The sequence below is a fragment of the Sylvia atricapilla genome, chromosome 8, assembly GCF_009819655.1.
Source record: "Sylvia atricapilla isolate bSylAtr1 chromosome 8, bSylAtr1.pri, whole genome shotgun sequence".
Classification (NCBI taxonomy): domain Eukaryota; kingdom Metazoa; phylum Chordata; class Aves; order Passeriformes; family Sylviidae; genus Sylvia; species Sylvia atricapilla.
Genome location: NC_089147.1, coordinates 7,862,673 through 7,877,658, shown reverse-complemented (window position 1 = coordinate 7,877,658; position 14,986 = coordinate 7,862,673). Strand labels below are relative to the sequence as shown.

The 14,986-nt window shown below is 36.4% G+C and overlaps 1 protein-coding gene across 3 annotated transcripts in view; it reads left to right on the top strand.

Moving 5' to 3' along the window:
• Positions 1–14,986, top strand: part of ATRNL1 (attractin like 1) — a 430,796-nt gene that overhangs the window by 35,288 nt on the left and 380,522 nt on the right. For all 3 annotated transcript variants that reach the window (XM_066323527.1, XM_066323528.1, XM_066323529.1), the window contains exons 2-5: positions 4,250–4,333; positions 6,274–6,387; positions 6,857–6,985; positions 10,069–10,277. In XM_066323527.1, the coding sequence (XP_066179624.1) occupies positions 4,250–4,333; positions 6,274–6,387; positions 6,857–6,985; positions 10,069–10,277 (536 nt within the window). The remainder of the gene's footprint in view (positions 1–4,249; positions 4,334–6,273; positions 6,388–6,856; positions 6,986–10,068; positions 10,278–14,986) is intronic.

Genomic DNA, 14,986 nt, shown 5'->3' with positions numbered 1-14,986 from the left:
AAATCTTAAATTAATGTTTTGCAGAGTTTATATCCCAACTAATTTAGTTATCCTCATGGGGGAAATTTGTTTATGCATTCTAATCTTGATTTTACTTTTCTGGGACTTTTGGATTGTTTTGGAGCATGGTTTTGTTGAAAATAATTTAGAAAGATGAACTCAGGATGAACTGAATTAATCACTAGGGTTTGTGCTTTGCAACAGAAACTGCTACTTTGTCAATGAATAAACTGAAACCTATTTAAGAGCAGACCTGTGATTACTTGGCATGTGAGAAGTTGTGAATGTCCTTTATGCTTCTAAATATAATAAATTCTTCTATTACTACAAAGCAGTATCTAACAAGTAGAGGAGTGTGATTGGCCTATGCAAATATTTCCTTAATGTATTAAATATTTATTCCTCTTGATAAGTCATTGAAGAAAAATTAGAGCTACAGTATGTTCAGTATATCCTGTTTTCATATGTGAAAAAAAAATATCAACAGCAAGTTATACAATAAATGGTAAAACACAGGAAAATCAGATGCAAATTCCTTGAATTTTTTAGATGCTAGTCGATGTGTTATGCCTGGAAAAGAAAAATCTGCCTTTGTGGGTTTTTCAGAACATACTGTTTTTCAGATATTCCTTTGGAAAAAAATACTAGAAAACCTTCTTAGTCTGTCACTCAATATTGTGGTATGAGAAATGGCCTCTTGATTGCTTCTGCATTTCTTTCTCACTGATTCAGTCTTGTGCTGTCATGTGGTCTGAATTTTTTTTCCCCTTCTTTATTAATGCATTCAGCTGATCTCAGATCTGTGCAGTCTCTTTCCCCGCTTTAGATATTAGGCACAAGATCTCAACTAGAAAGGTTGCCAGTACTGTTTATGAAGAACTTGATCTTGTAACTTTGAAGCACAGTTATTGATTTTTATTTCTTTTTAATAAAACATATTTTCATAAAAGATGAAAAGGAGACGGAGCAAAAATTTTCAGCAATGGAGAGAACAGCTCTTGACTGACACACCAGTACTGATATTGAAATTGATCTGTGGAGCAAAATATGCTCTATGTTGTATATTCAGATACATCTGAGGTAGAAATTGCAAAGTCACCCAACATTTCTTAAAATTGTCATTAGAAGTGTGACGCTAAGTAATTTAGACATAAGTGAATTTATTTATAACTCTTTATTTAATAGTGAATATTTGTAATACTGTGTGAATGTAGCTTATGCTTTGTTTCTCCTAAAGCACCAATTATTACAAATCAGACCTCTGTCCATCTGCCAGCAGTTTTGTGAATCTTCATGTTCTGCTGATGACAGAAAATAGCCAATGATTTTTCTGGTTTAAATTAGTGCCCCTCTCCGAGAGATTTGGTGATGTTATTTTTTGCAGGAAGATACAGGAGATGACAAGACTGCGTTTTTCACAGATCTATAAATAGTACAGCAGGAAAGGCCATTTTAATAACCTGCTCTGACGTCTTATGTATTGCAGGGCATAGATTTCATCTGACTACTGCTTCACTTTGGACCAATAGTTTCTGACTGAACTAGAATGTACTTTTTTCTTGTAATGCATCAGTCTTGGTTTAAAGTCTCTGCAGTGGAAAATACTGCCACTGTACATTCGAACCCAGCTATATTTGCCATTATTTTATAGCAGTGGTAATATTCCAGGTGAGTGTAGAGAGATCCCTTTATTGCACATTTTGGTTGCCCTGTGATGGCTTTAGCCCTTGCAATTCTGATGTTTCTGTCTGCTCAGTGAAACCCTGTAGTGTCACACTTCTTTCACGGAATCTATTGCTGACTGATTGCCTTGGTGAGTGACTGATCTGTCACTGGTGCTTCTGAATGCCTTTAAATGTGCATCATCCTGACATTTTTCTCTTATTTGGTAGATCTGTTTTACAGTATACCAAGATGGGAAATGTTCTCTTGGCATGCACCCTCTTATTACAGGCTTTGATTATAAGCCTGCCAGCCAGGAAAAAACATTGTTGAAAATATTATGAAAGCTGATGTGCAATTTTAAATGACAATACACAGCATCAGCTGCTCCCCTGTGTGTTCTGTTTATACGGTTGGAGTCTGGATGTGATAAACCTGTGGTGCCTGGGCAGGCCACACAAATTGTTCTGGCTTCCTCTAATCACTGAGGCTTTCTCAGTGGTGAGCAAGGAGTGGGGTGCAATGCAGGCACCTCTGTGACTGATGAGTGCATAGTCAGGGTGACTCATCTGGATCGTGGTTATTTGACAGAATCACTGTTAGTCACAAAGGAGAGCTGCTGATGAATACCTGGCTTTGGATGAAAGAGAATGTTGGGCAAGGGGTTACCTGAAAGTAGTAATGCCCATCTTTGTGAGTTATGGGATTTGGTATTTAATAACACTTGGAAAGAAAAATAGTACAGAAAAGTTCTTGGTATGACTCAAGAAACTTAAAGTAATTTCCATCTGTCTTGCAATATATTTTAAATAAAACAAGCCCTTATCTTACCATTTTCTGCAAACATTGTTGCAAAGCAACATCGTGTTCTTATTTATTTGCTTTTTTTTTAACAAAGTGAAATGGCTGTTTCAAAGGCTATCTACTCTTCCAAAAGAAACTACTTATCAAAAAATGATCATCCTAGGAGACAAGGGAAATTGTTTGTACTCTGGTAGTACCCAAGGGCTGATCTAATAAAAACAACTCATGTAAGTCACTTCCTTTGCGCTATACAACTACTAAGAAGGCAATGGTCGTGATTGCAGATGAGTACTTGTAATATTTCACACTTCTTCCAGGAAAATATAGGTTCTGTGGATGGCTAAATACGATTTCACTTCTGTATATAAATCTTATGACAGCACTGAAATGATTTTGATTAGAAAGTGATGTATTACTGCATATAATAATAGCAAATTTTCATTATTTTAAAAAAGCACACAAAGCAGATGAACAAAGCTTTTGTTATTTTCTGATACCTATTCATAATGATGCTCTTTCAACAATATAGTGAAAGAAATGAGCGTTTCTGAGGTTGTATTTATATTTGTTGTTATTTGTTATTAAAGAGTGGGATGGTCTGTTTCCCCAGTGGAGTGAGGCCACTGGAGATGTGTGTTAAGGCCTGAACATAATCATAAAGGATGCACAAAATATAATGGATTAGTGAAGATACAATTTGCTGAAGATACCAGGCTCTTTTAGAGAGCTTTTATGGTAATAGATTATTGAATTTCATCTCCTGTTTTATCACTGCATAGATTAATACAAAGTAATATATATGAATGGATGAAAAGGGTTCTCTTTCTACATAAAAAGAATTTCTATCTGTGATGACTGTTGAGCTATTATCACTCAAAAGAAGTTACAGCAGATATTTCTGTTTCAAATGTCAGAATAGTAGTTGTTGAAAGAGCAAATAAAATCTTAAATGGGAATAGAGAATAAAATGGAAATAATATTGCTACTGTACAGATTCATGGTTCACTTGCATCCTGAATACAATATGCTCATCTCTGTTGCATCTCAGCAGGCTCTAGGTGAACACGAAAGATTTATTAAAAGCAGTGAGCAAGGATTTCTCAGGTTGGACAAGGGGCAGAGGAGGGGAACAAAGGACATAAAACACAGATCATTGCATTTTGAGTGGTGCAAAGCACGAACCCAAAGGCACAGCTGTGGAGTGGAAGTGTCCCTGAGCTGCAAGTCATTGAAGGTGGTGTAATGCTGTGTGGAGAATCTGCAGGGATTTACTCCTTCCTGGGTAATTACTGGAGACCACTGTGCAGAGACAGGGTACTACCTCAGAATAACAGAGCAGCAGGCTGACAGATGTGCTTAGTCAAATTTATATCTTAATTTGTCTTGATCTAGGAGAGTTTTTGTATGGCTGGTGTTGTCTAATTTCAGAAGTAAGTTGTAAGGCAATGGCAAAGCAAATAAGCAAAGCAAACCAAAATGCTCTTAAACAAACCTCTGTTGCATTGGCTTGGATCCGTTTCGTGTGAAGGATAATTTAAATTATTTGCTACTGAACTAGAAAAAATACAAGTGAATGCCTGGGGGAAGAAAGCAGATCAATGATAGAGAACAATCAGAATTCAAGTTTTTATGAGCACAAATAGTGTGATGAGAAACATGGAAGAGAGACTTCACTGTTTCCCCTACCCCAGTTTTCTTTCCATCAAGAAGGATTCTCTTGGCATGTCGATGATTCATGTTCTGTTGTCTCTGGTTTGTTACAGCCCTGTTTTTCCTCTTGTAGGTTAACAGAACCTTCTGGATATTTAACAGATGGACCTATAAATTATAAATATAAAACTAAATGCACATGGTTAATTGAAGGATAGTAAGTATCTATTTTCATAGCTCAAATTTTCTGAACAGTTTGGTATTATGTGTTCTAGAGATCAAAAGAACTCCTCATGTAGAGACTGCGTGATGATATAATATGAACAATTTATAGTTTTGTCAGTTTGTTTTGGTTTTGTTTAAACACTATATAGAAGTAAAAAAAACGGTATTAGGATTTTCAGGATTGCTTAGAGTTGGCCAAATTCCATTCCCATTCAAATTGCTGGCAAGAATTAGGCTGACATCAGTATTTGGCTGTTGCTGCAGGCCCTCAAAACCCAGTGACAAATTTGTTGTATGTTTGAATACCTCTATGTAAGTTCCAAAAGTTGTTACAGAATCCCCTTATTTAACTCATATCAGTGATAAATCAGGAATGGCCTCAAGTACAGAATGCTTATTCAGTTATTTGTTTCTTTAAAGTTAATGCCTCTATAAAGTTGGTTTTTTTTTTTTTTTTTTTGCGTTCTACAGTTCCTCATGTACTTAGTTTTAAATAGTTTTATGCCTGTGGTTTAGATACCTCATGCCTGCTGCTATTTCTTCCGTTTATGCAGCACACAAACACACAGACATGCCTGAAGAAATAATGAAACACATAAATTAGTATGGCTGAGTGTTAATGGCACAAATTGGTTACATTTCAGAATTTCCCCCAAACCCCAGGATATGGGACAGGATTTTGCTGACTCTAGTTCACAGTTCTACTAACATTCTAGACAAAAATTAACTCCTGTGTTTCCATGTTGTCATAATGTCAGTTACCTTGGATGTCTGCTTTGCTGCTGCAGTTCAGAAATTGTGTCTGATCCAACTTTGTTCTGCTTATATGCAGACAGTAATTTAAACAAACAGCAGTGAAGGGTGTTTGGAAAAAAAATCATTTAAATTGAATCTTTTTTATCTAGAAGACCAGGCTATAGCTGAGTATGTGTCTGACCTAGCTAGACTTGTCTTTTTACTCAGGCAGGCTAGCTCAGGAATGTTTGCCCTGCACTGCACTAAAGTGGAAACACGCCCCAGCACCGTAGGCAAACTCTGCTTTGAAGCTGTCCCCCACTCCATTCCTCCTGTTCTCAGGAGATGGCAGAGTGGGTGGCTGGAGGCATCAATGTGCTGCACAGTCTGGGGAGGAGCAAAGCAACCAGTAACACCATGCCAAATGTCAGCACACAGGGAAGTCACATATGTGTATAATACTCTTGTCTTCAAAACTGAACCAAGAGCTCTCTCCAAAGGATCTGTCACAAAACCCCACATTTTCCAAAGTGACAAATTGCGCTCAAGCCTGTCAGTAACGAGGACAGCTACAAGAAAATAATCATTATGTTTCATGGAATATTTATATATATGTCTGGTAATTCTGTGATATGTGAAAATTCCCCCTTCAGAAAGTTTACAGATCCATTTGGACCTCAGCCAAAATCTGGTGACATTTCCCACCTGTTGGCAGAGGGGAGAGGATGCAGGCACTCGCATTGATATTGGTTGCAATTTTAGATTTGTGTTTTAAGATTTTTATTTTCATTAATTAGTGTAATACTGGAAAGAGGATGTGTAGGTGATTTTATCTTGAAATAGTCTTTAAAGTTCATAGTCCTGACATTGTGAAGTAAATTTAGTGTATCAAAATGAGATATTTTAGTTGTTCTAAATTTGTGTTTCTGAACACTGATAAAATCTGGCGAACTTAAGCCTCTTATTAACTTTGGGGATTATTAGCTGTGACTGAATATGTTATTTTTAAATTTTCTAAGATAAAGGGAAATATTTGCTTGCCCTGGCTTTTGTTATTTAACACTGTGAAACATTTATTACTACTCAAAATGTTTTAACAGAGTTATGTTGGTATGATCAGTTCTACTGTGAGTTCTTGCTCCTATGATCTCAGTAATTCTGTAAATAATGTGTTACATCAATATTCTTTTTTTTCAGCCCAAATGCGATACTAAGATTAAGATTTAATCACTTTGCCACAGAATGTAGTTGGGACCATATGTATGTATATGATGGAGATTCAATATATGCACCTTTAATAGCTGTATTTAGGTGAGTATTTACTAATCTTTCTGTCCATGTAGTGGTCCATGTATTGACATTTTCAGTTATTGGGGGAAAAAGTAACATCAGAGGCTTTAATATGTTAACTCTAGCTTGCTTTCTTATCTTAATATTATGGTAACATGTATGTAAAGTTGTATTAGAATGCATCCCAAAATGTTACAGTTTTGGTTGGATAATCATAGCAGAACTCCATTATTTGGATACTTACTACGGACACTGCATGGAATGTTAATGCTTATACGCAGGCACTTTCCTGGAAACCCCTGACTTACCTTGCAGATACAAGGACAGGTTTTATATACCTTGTATACCTGTTTTAAAAAAAAGTTTTAGAATTATATTTATGAGTCATCTTGTTTATATAGTCAGCAGAATACCAAACTCCTTTTCCTTTTTTTTTTCCCCTAATATGCCAAAGATTGATTAAAAACCTTCTTCTCCTCCTGTTTTCCAGTGGTCTAATAGTCCCTGAAGTGCGTGGCAATGAAACTGTTCCTGAAGTGGTTACCACATCTGGCTATGCATTGCTACACTTTTTTAGTGATGCTGCTTATAACCTAACGGGATTTAACATTTTTTATTCGTAAGTATTTTCGTAGTAAGTAATCACCTTGCTTTTTTCAATAGCATAAGGGTCATACTCAGTGGTGTTTGTCTGAAACCAAGTAGCTGGCCTTGTAACAAATTATTAAGGTATGAGCTAGGGGGAAAAAACTCCTAGAGACAGAATATTTTTTTTTTTGTGTGAAGTCACATGGCCATTCCCAGAGTATGTTTTTCCTGTGCCATATGGAACTAGAATGTATCCCCTCCAGTGTTTATCCAACACATATAGTTGTCATATGGACTAGGAGGGAGATTATATCTGCTGTCATAAAAATTCCCTTCTCTTGAACTGGGATCATCTGTTGCTTGATTTTTCTTGCTGAATATACTATGGCTTTTGAAACCTTCCAAGCAAATTCACTTGGATTTTTGTACCAGCCACAAGGGTTTTATTCTGTTTCTTTTCATCTCCTTGGGTATTTTCCCTCCTATTTTCCATCTCAGTCTACACTCTACCTTCATAGATCTTATCTGCATTGTGTGTCTTCTAGTTTTTCTGATGGCAAAGCCTAATCTGATATGATCATGATTGCTTTTGTCCAGCTTCCTTTTCTGTGTCAGCAGCTCCAAAGATTCATCCAGCACTCCTTTTTGTATGCACCAGCTGTTTGCAACGTCTGTCTCATTTGGGATGTGTGTGTGACCCAATGCAACATCTCTTCATATTGCATGCCTTGGTTCAAGGGGGAATTGCTTGGTCCTGTTGGACTTGGTTCTTCGTGTGACAGTTTCTGTATGATTGAAGAGATGCCTGTTCCTTTCTCTCAATCCCTTCAGATTCTGAAATACCAGTTACTGGGATGTGCTGGCCAGCACTGCATTTCTTATATTGAAGTACATGTAATATTTTTGTCATATTCCTTATTAGCTTAAAGTTCCTATTTGTGTTTCTGACCATAGCTTTGTTCTGGGCACAGTACTTGGTACATTGTCCATGGGAAGATTACTGCTGTAATTTGCAGCAGATTCTCCACCTTTCACCAGATAATAAATAGCTATTCAACGTTTGGGAAACCTCACTGTATATATTGCATTGGAAATGGCAGCCTAGAAGACTGAGTATTTATAATTTTTGTCAGTTGACATCAGTGAAGTGCAATCACCTGGCAGGCTTGCTATTGTAATTAGTTACATTTTTCAGTTATCCCTGAAGCTTTTATTACACTTTTTTTATTTGGTTTGGGAGCAAATGGCAATAAGACGTGGCATTCTTAAGAAATGAGTGTATGTGCATTCTTTCATTACTTGGTAATGTGGTGCATGCTGCATATCATTACCTAATATTTTTTTTCTGTAGATTTAAAATAAATGGAAAAACTTGCCAGTTTTTAATTCCATTACATATATAAGTCATGAAATTCTATGTACTCTGTTCTTCTGTGTCTTTTATTGCAATGGATACTTTTAAAACATTTTTTAAATGAACCAACAGTAATACTTTTTATAATAAAGAAGTACCTACAATTACTTTTTATGGCTGCATTAACTTTGCTTCTGTCACTGGTCTATTCCATTCTGCTTCTGTTACCCTCTTCCTTTTTTTTTTCACTTCATCTTGATGGACTATTTGTATTCCTTTGTTTTGGGGAAGACAGAAACACAGAATCTAAAGAGCTATTTCAGTAGCAAACTGTATTTACTCCAGAACAGTTTGAGTAAATTTTCTGTTCCTTGGAGTCAGGCAACTTCCTTCCAATTCTACTGATCCAATTTTTCTCATTTTGTTTGAATCCTTAATGATCCAGTTGGAGTGGGAAATGGTCAAGTTTCCAACTAATATCTCCTGATGGAAAAACTTCACTGTTCACCTTCCTGCAGAACACTCAGTGAGGTTGGGGGAGAGGTTCTTCCACAGCTATAGCATACAGCTGTTAATGCCATGAGTGGTTTTAATGTGTGTTAACAGGTAAAACTCTCAGGAGATTCGGAATAATGGTCAGATGTGGAATTTTCTATTTCAGCAGTGTAACAGAACCAGTCCTTTGAGAAGTGAGTCTCTAGAAGACAAACATTTCTCCTCACTGTCCTACCACAACTACATCTTGTCAAAGGCCAGCCTTGAACAATTCTTTGCTAACTTTTAACAGCTCTTTCTTCATTCAGTTAGAGCTTCATTCAGTAAGGAATACTGAACAGTATCCATCTCTCACATCTGCAGGGAGGGGTCTGTATTATCATCAGAGGTTTGTAGTAACACTTTATTCTGAGTTTGCTATGAGTCATCAAAAAAAGTTCCAAATCCTACTTGGACTTCAACATACTGCCTGAGTTCATGGAAATTCTTGAACCCAGATACTTCCATGTGTTCCATCTTCCCCCATTTCAAGGAGTTGCCTGCATTTCTGGAACCACTTAGCTTAATTTTGCACTCCAGTTGCCTGTGATCTCAGTGTTTGGTAGGGTGTATCACAGAAATGCTAACTCCCAGAACAGTCACAGATTCTTTCAGCCTAGGCTCTCATGTTTTTGCATCTTGGACTATAGATTTAAGGTGGCTCTTTTATTAAGGATTCAAAGCATGAAGTGCTACCTGTAAGTAGTTTCAGGATATTAACCATCTTGTATTTTCCCTTGTTTTTCTCTCTTTTATTCTCCTCAGATGTTAGGCATACTGCTTATACTATGGAACAGAGCTACTCAGGAAAACCCTTTAACTGTATGCCTGTGGTGGAGAGTCTAAGCTCAATTACTTCCAGTGTATTTCTAGAGATAGCAAGCATTTGAAGGGACTGAGTGCTTATACTGGAATATAGGAGAAAAATAGGTAGTGATCTGTCCAGGCAGAACCTGTCCTTCTGCTTAATTACAATTTTGGTTGTAGTGGAAGGTATTTGTGATCCTGAGTGCATCACAGACTTTGTATGTGGATTGGATCAGCGCCCTTTGAGCTCATTTGCCTGTAAAATGATCATTAAACTTGTGTTTTATCAGTACATAGAAATTTTTCATGATAAAGCATACTTTATCCAACAAATACTGCTGGAGTGCTGTCAGACGAAACCACTGTCATCAGCTCATGGGTGATGATTTCCCTTTTCTCACATATTTATTTTCTTCCAGAATTAACTCTTGCCCTAATAACTGCTCAGAACATGGCAAGTGCACAACCAGTCTGTCTGCACCGAGCCGGGTGTACTGTGAGTGTGACAAGTACTGGAAGGGAGAGGCCTGTGACATCCCCTATTGCAAAGCCAACTGTGGCAGTCCAGATCACGGCTACTGTGACCTGACAGGAGAGAAGCTCTGTGTCTGCAATGACAGCTGGCAAGGTAAGCTTTGCTTGCTTTAGTCTCGAGGTAATTCGATTTTCTCCCTGCCCTCCTTTTATTGTCACATCATTGCATCGTGTTTTTAGGGTTTTCTGAAGTAAAGTATCCACTGTCTGCTTTTTTTTGGGTATTATTTGTAGCAACATCTCAGTGAAAAAGGAAGGTGAACTGCTTTGTTATAACGTTATAAGAGTGTCTGTGTGGGCTAACAGATGTACTTTACTCTCAGTACCATAAATCATTGTTCCTTACAGATAAATTATTTAAGATCCTAAATGTTTAATTCACTTACTATGATTATGCTAGATGCTTGTGGATTTTTGTTTTTGTCATTTACCACTTCTGTTCCAAGTCTCAATTGGCTTAGCTTGCTATGCTTAGAAATTGCCATTTTCTTAACAGAAACATTAAAATCCCTCTAGATTACTTAGCTGATGTATGACTCTCTTCCCATGACTTCCTGCCTCTGTTTTGTTTTATTGCTGTTTCCTTTGGCTTGTCAAAGGAAATGACTTTTTAACTCCTATTAACTGTCACACCTATTACTCCACAGTCATGATGAGATCTAATACATCTCCCTTCTTAATAATTAATGAGTTATTCATTCAAAGGCAGTCAGTTGCACCCACAGAAGGGAAGTGGTTTAGCAATATGGTCATTGAATGGAAATAGTGTAGACTTACTACTGAGTCATTTAAAACCTTCCAGAACTGTAGTGCACAAAAAGATCCTGAAGGCTTAATCTTTGTCCACAAGTTGTCAGTAGAATTTGCAGCAAGATTATTGCTCTTTAAGTTGTGCATGGATTCCTTGCAATGTCAAATTGCTGAGTACAAAATGGGGAAATGTCACAAATCTTTGGAAACGCTTTTTAAGCTATACCTTCAGATACAGTGCTAAGAACTTAATTAGACGTTTTAAGCACAAAATAAAATTAAAAATCTGACTATTGCTGCTAGTACCTTCCTTTCACCTAACACTCCTGTACACTCTTTCCTACAGATCATATGAAGATAATTTGCTTCATTATTCCTTGGATTTTCACTGAATCTACATAGATTTTAATTAATTTTTTTAAAATTTCATCCCAGATGAGCTTCCTTGGATATATACCTGTTTTCCCTTAGTAAATCCTAAACTTTCCTTAAGCTCTCTGGGAGACTACTTGCTTCTCTATTTCTTGATTTATTTATATCTGTATTCTCAGTAGTTTCTATATTGATACTACCTTCTGTGCAGATTATTTTCTATGCTGGAATAATAGTTTTTTCTCTTGCTGTCTGGCAAGTTTTTCTTGTGTTTGATAGTTCAAACCAAGTGGCTGAAGGGTCTTGATTCGTATGCTTTAGGAGAGAATTTTGATTAATTTTTTATCACTATTTTCTTTTTACCTTCTTTTGAGTTACTTTAGTGCCTGTATAAAAAAAAAATAAATCGCTGAAGTGCATTGATTTGGATGCATAACAATTAGAACCCCGGTTCAGAATATAAATCCCGTAATTTCCTATTTTACTGCATGGAGTTTTTCTTTTACAATGGTGACATCTTGTGGTTATTGTTGAAGGAGCAGCTCTGAAGAAGCATTTAAATTCTGCTAAATTCTGTAATTCTTTTCTGAGAAGAGAGAATTCTTTTGGGTATTTGGGATGGAATAACTTCTTTGAGTAAAGAGTAGGTGTCTTCTGATTATTAGATATGTCTCGTGGAATTTAATACAAGGATCTTGTAGATAATTGCAGCTGGCTGCTGGTTGTACAAATATAGAATAAAGCCTTGATAAAAATTTTTAGACTTTGAAGACATAATTTTTATTTTTAGCTGATGTTGCATTTAAAAAACATGCACTAGTGAAGTGTAATTTTTTTTTTAAATCAAAGTATTTTTATTGTTGCCAGTAATCTTAAATATTTCTGAGGTGGTTGGTGTAAGAACAAAATTTAGTATTTACAGAAAATCTGCTTGATTTAAAATATTCACCCAATGTAAGGAAGGCTGAACTTTTCCCAAAGAAATATTTTCTTTGAGTTCTGTACCATATTACACTGTCTCATTCCTCACTAAATTTTCTTGCTATTATCTAACAGAATGTGTCAATGCCTGCTGATAAAAGGCTGTGGATGTCATTCAGGGAGGAAAAAATATGCCTTAAAACTACTGACTTGCTCTCTCTTTCTTTGCTAGGCACACGTAAAAGAGAAATGGGGACATGACTGAGACCAAAGTGGTGGCTCTTGCACAATCTGACCTATTTACGAATTTTATAGATAGATGCTTTTGCTGAATGTGTTTTCACAGCCAGAAGATTCTCTTTGATACCAGGAACACCATGTCTTGGATTGTTTCAGGCTATAAAGGAGCAGAGAGATTTCCAAACAACTAAAAACTTCTGTACAGGTGAAAAAATTCCAGATGACTGGAAGGATAGCAAACATTTCCACATTTTTAAGATGGTCAAGTGGACTATCTTTGAAAATGCTGAAAACATTGCTGACTCCTGGGTGACAGGGAAAAATAGAGTTGAAGACTCTCTTGAAGTTAAGAGAAACTTTATTGATACTTTGATCATTGTACATCAGCACTGCAAGCAAAAGGAGAATCTATTAGTCATTATAGGGTGTGTTTCAATTCTTTTAGAGGATCAGTAGGATTCTTTAAAAGCAAATCTGATCCTTTCTTGTGTTTTGGGTTGCACTGAGATGGTTTGGAAACAGAAGAAGTGCATTTCTCTTATAAGGAACTACACCAAAAATGAGCTCTAGGGTTGTACATAATGCACAGCAGCTCCAAACAGACATTCAGCCCTAATTCAAAGTTAGAGCACCAGTAAAATTTCTGGAACATGTATAGTTAGTTGGTTTTCCCTACAGAGCCGCTCCTAACAGATAGAGATGTAGCAGAAAACCAGATTCTGAAATTAAACTAATTAACTTCTAAATAAATCCATTAGCAATTCAGGCAGCTTGAATTTTATAACATCTCTCTAGGGAAGCATGAGCCTTTCTGTAAGGAGAAGAGTAAACAATGGAAGTATAAAAGGAGCTATGACTACTGCAGTGTAAAATCAGTGTTTTGCTTGCTTGGTACTATGGCATTTATTCTATCGGCATCCTGACTGTGACCAGAACAACTCTGTCAATGTCTGTCTAACTCAGGCTATCCTGAAAGGACTCACTGGATTTGGGTTTGTTCACACTTTTCAGTGGAAAGCTTTGATGTCAAACTTTCTTGATTGGCTGCCTTTTTCCCCAACACTGAGATTAACAAAGCTGTGCTACTGTAGTGCTGGTTTATTGAACCTGGTGGGGAAGGTTTGAGATGGGGGCTCAGGCAGCAGCAGGTGAAATGCAGCACTGGGAAGAGCTTGTGCCAAGTGCCTGGAGGTCTGAAATCAGATTTTGGCCTGCTGTGCCTGGATGTTCTTAAACAGAAAGCTCACAAGTCTGTGTCTTCAGAGATGAGGACCTGTGATGGATAATTGTTTTGGACAAACCTGTTTTTGGAAGGAATAAGAAAATAGAAACAGATTTCTTATAACTGTTCTGCCCTGTGATAATGCCCTCTTTGTCTCAAGTTTACTTTTCAGGTCGTCTCCCACCCAAATATCAATTCAGAAAGGAAAACCTGCAGTTTTACAGTCTGGGAAATGTCCTCTTAAATTTATGTACATTTATACTGTATGTGTATATAAAGACACATATCCAAGCAATCTTTTTGTCCCCCAGTTTTAAGTTAAAATCCTATTTCTGTGCTTCATATATGTAGATTTTTTTTTCTTGATCATAGAAATGAGAGGTGTCTAAGGAAAGCTTACTTCTATAGAATTGGTGGGAAGGAGTTGTCTTGTAATGAATGGTTATTTCATATGTACTGGAAATGCTCTTTAGATTTATCTTCAGCTGGAATTTTACAATTTGACAAGCATCTTTGGAAGACTGCACAATTTGTAAACAAAATATAGCTACTGCAATTGGAAATTTAGTGTCTGAAAATTGTGTGAGAAAAATCAAGTGTCCTAATTGCAAGGAAATGAACATCACAGGTAAATGAAGAGCCAGCTCCAGTTTTAAGTACCGTTATGGTGTCATTTGACAATTACTGAAAGCAAGTTTAGCAGAATTTATTTGATTTGTTTCACTAAATGGCTGCATTAAAGGGGTTGATAATGCTCTCTGTGTCTAATTAGGATGAGATTTAGCAAGGGAATCCCCTGCTATTTGTGAGTTTTAATGAAAAATGTAATCCATTTAGAATAAACCTATGACCTAAATATTTATTTAAAAAGCATACACTTTAATGTAATAAAATAGAACTTGATTAAAATAATGATCCTAAGCAATACTCTGTCCTGAATACAAGAAATAGATAGTTCTGATCTCCCTGATAAGGCAAGATTCTAAATTTACTTTATTATCTGTATAACACCTTCATTTAAGATTAGGAAGAAAGTGATTCATGCAGCTCAAAACCTGTTAGCTTCATTTCAGCACCATGTAGAGTTCTAGACCATAACTTGAGGAAAGAAATAATGAAACATAAACTATAATTATTAGCAAAACAGTTGAAATCTGAATTTATCAATTAGTTCTTGCAAAGATAGTCTAAGAAAATTGACATAAAAAGGCAATATATTTTATCTGAACCTCAGCATTTGATGACAGGAGATTATTGAAACTGAAGAGTGCAGTGCATACATAAGGAAACAGTAGGGG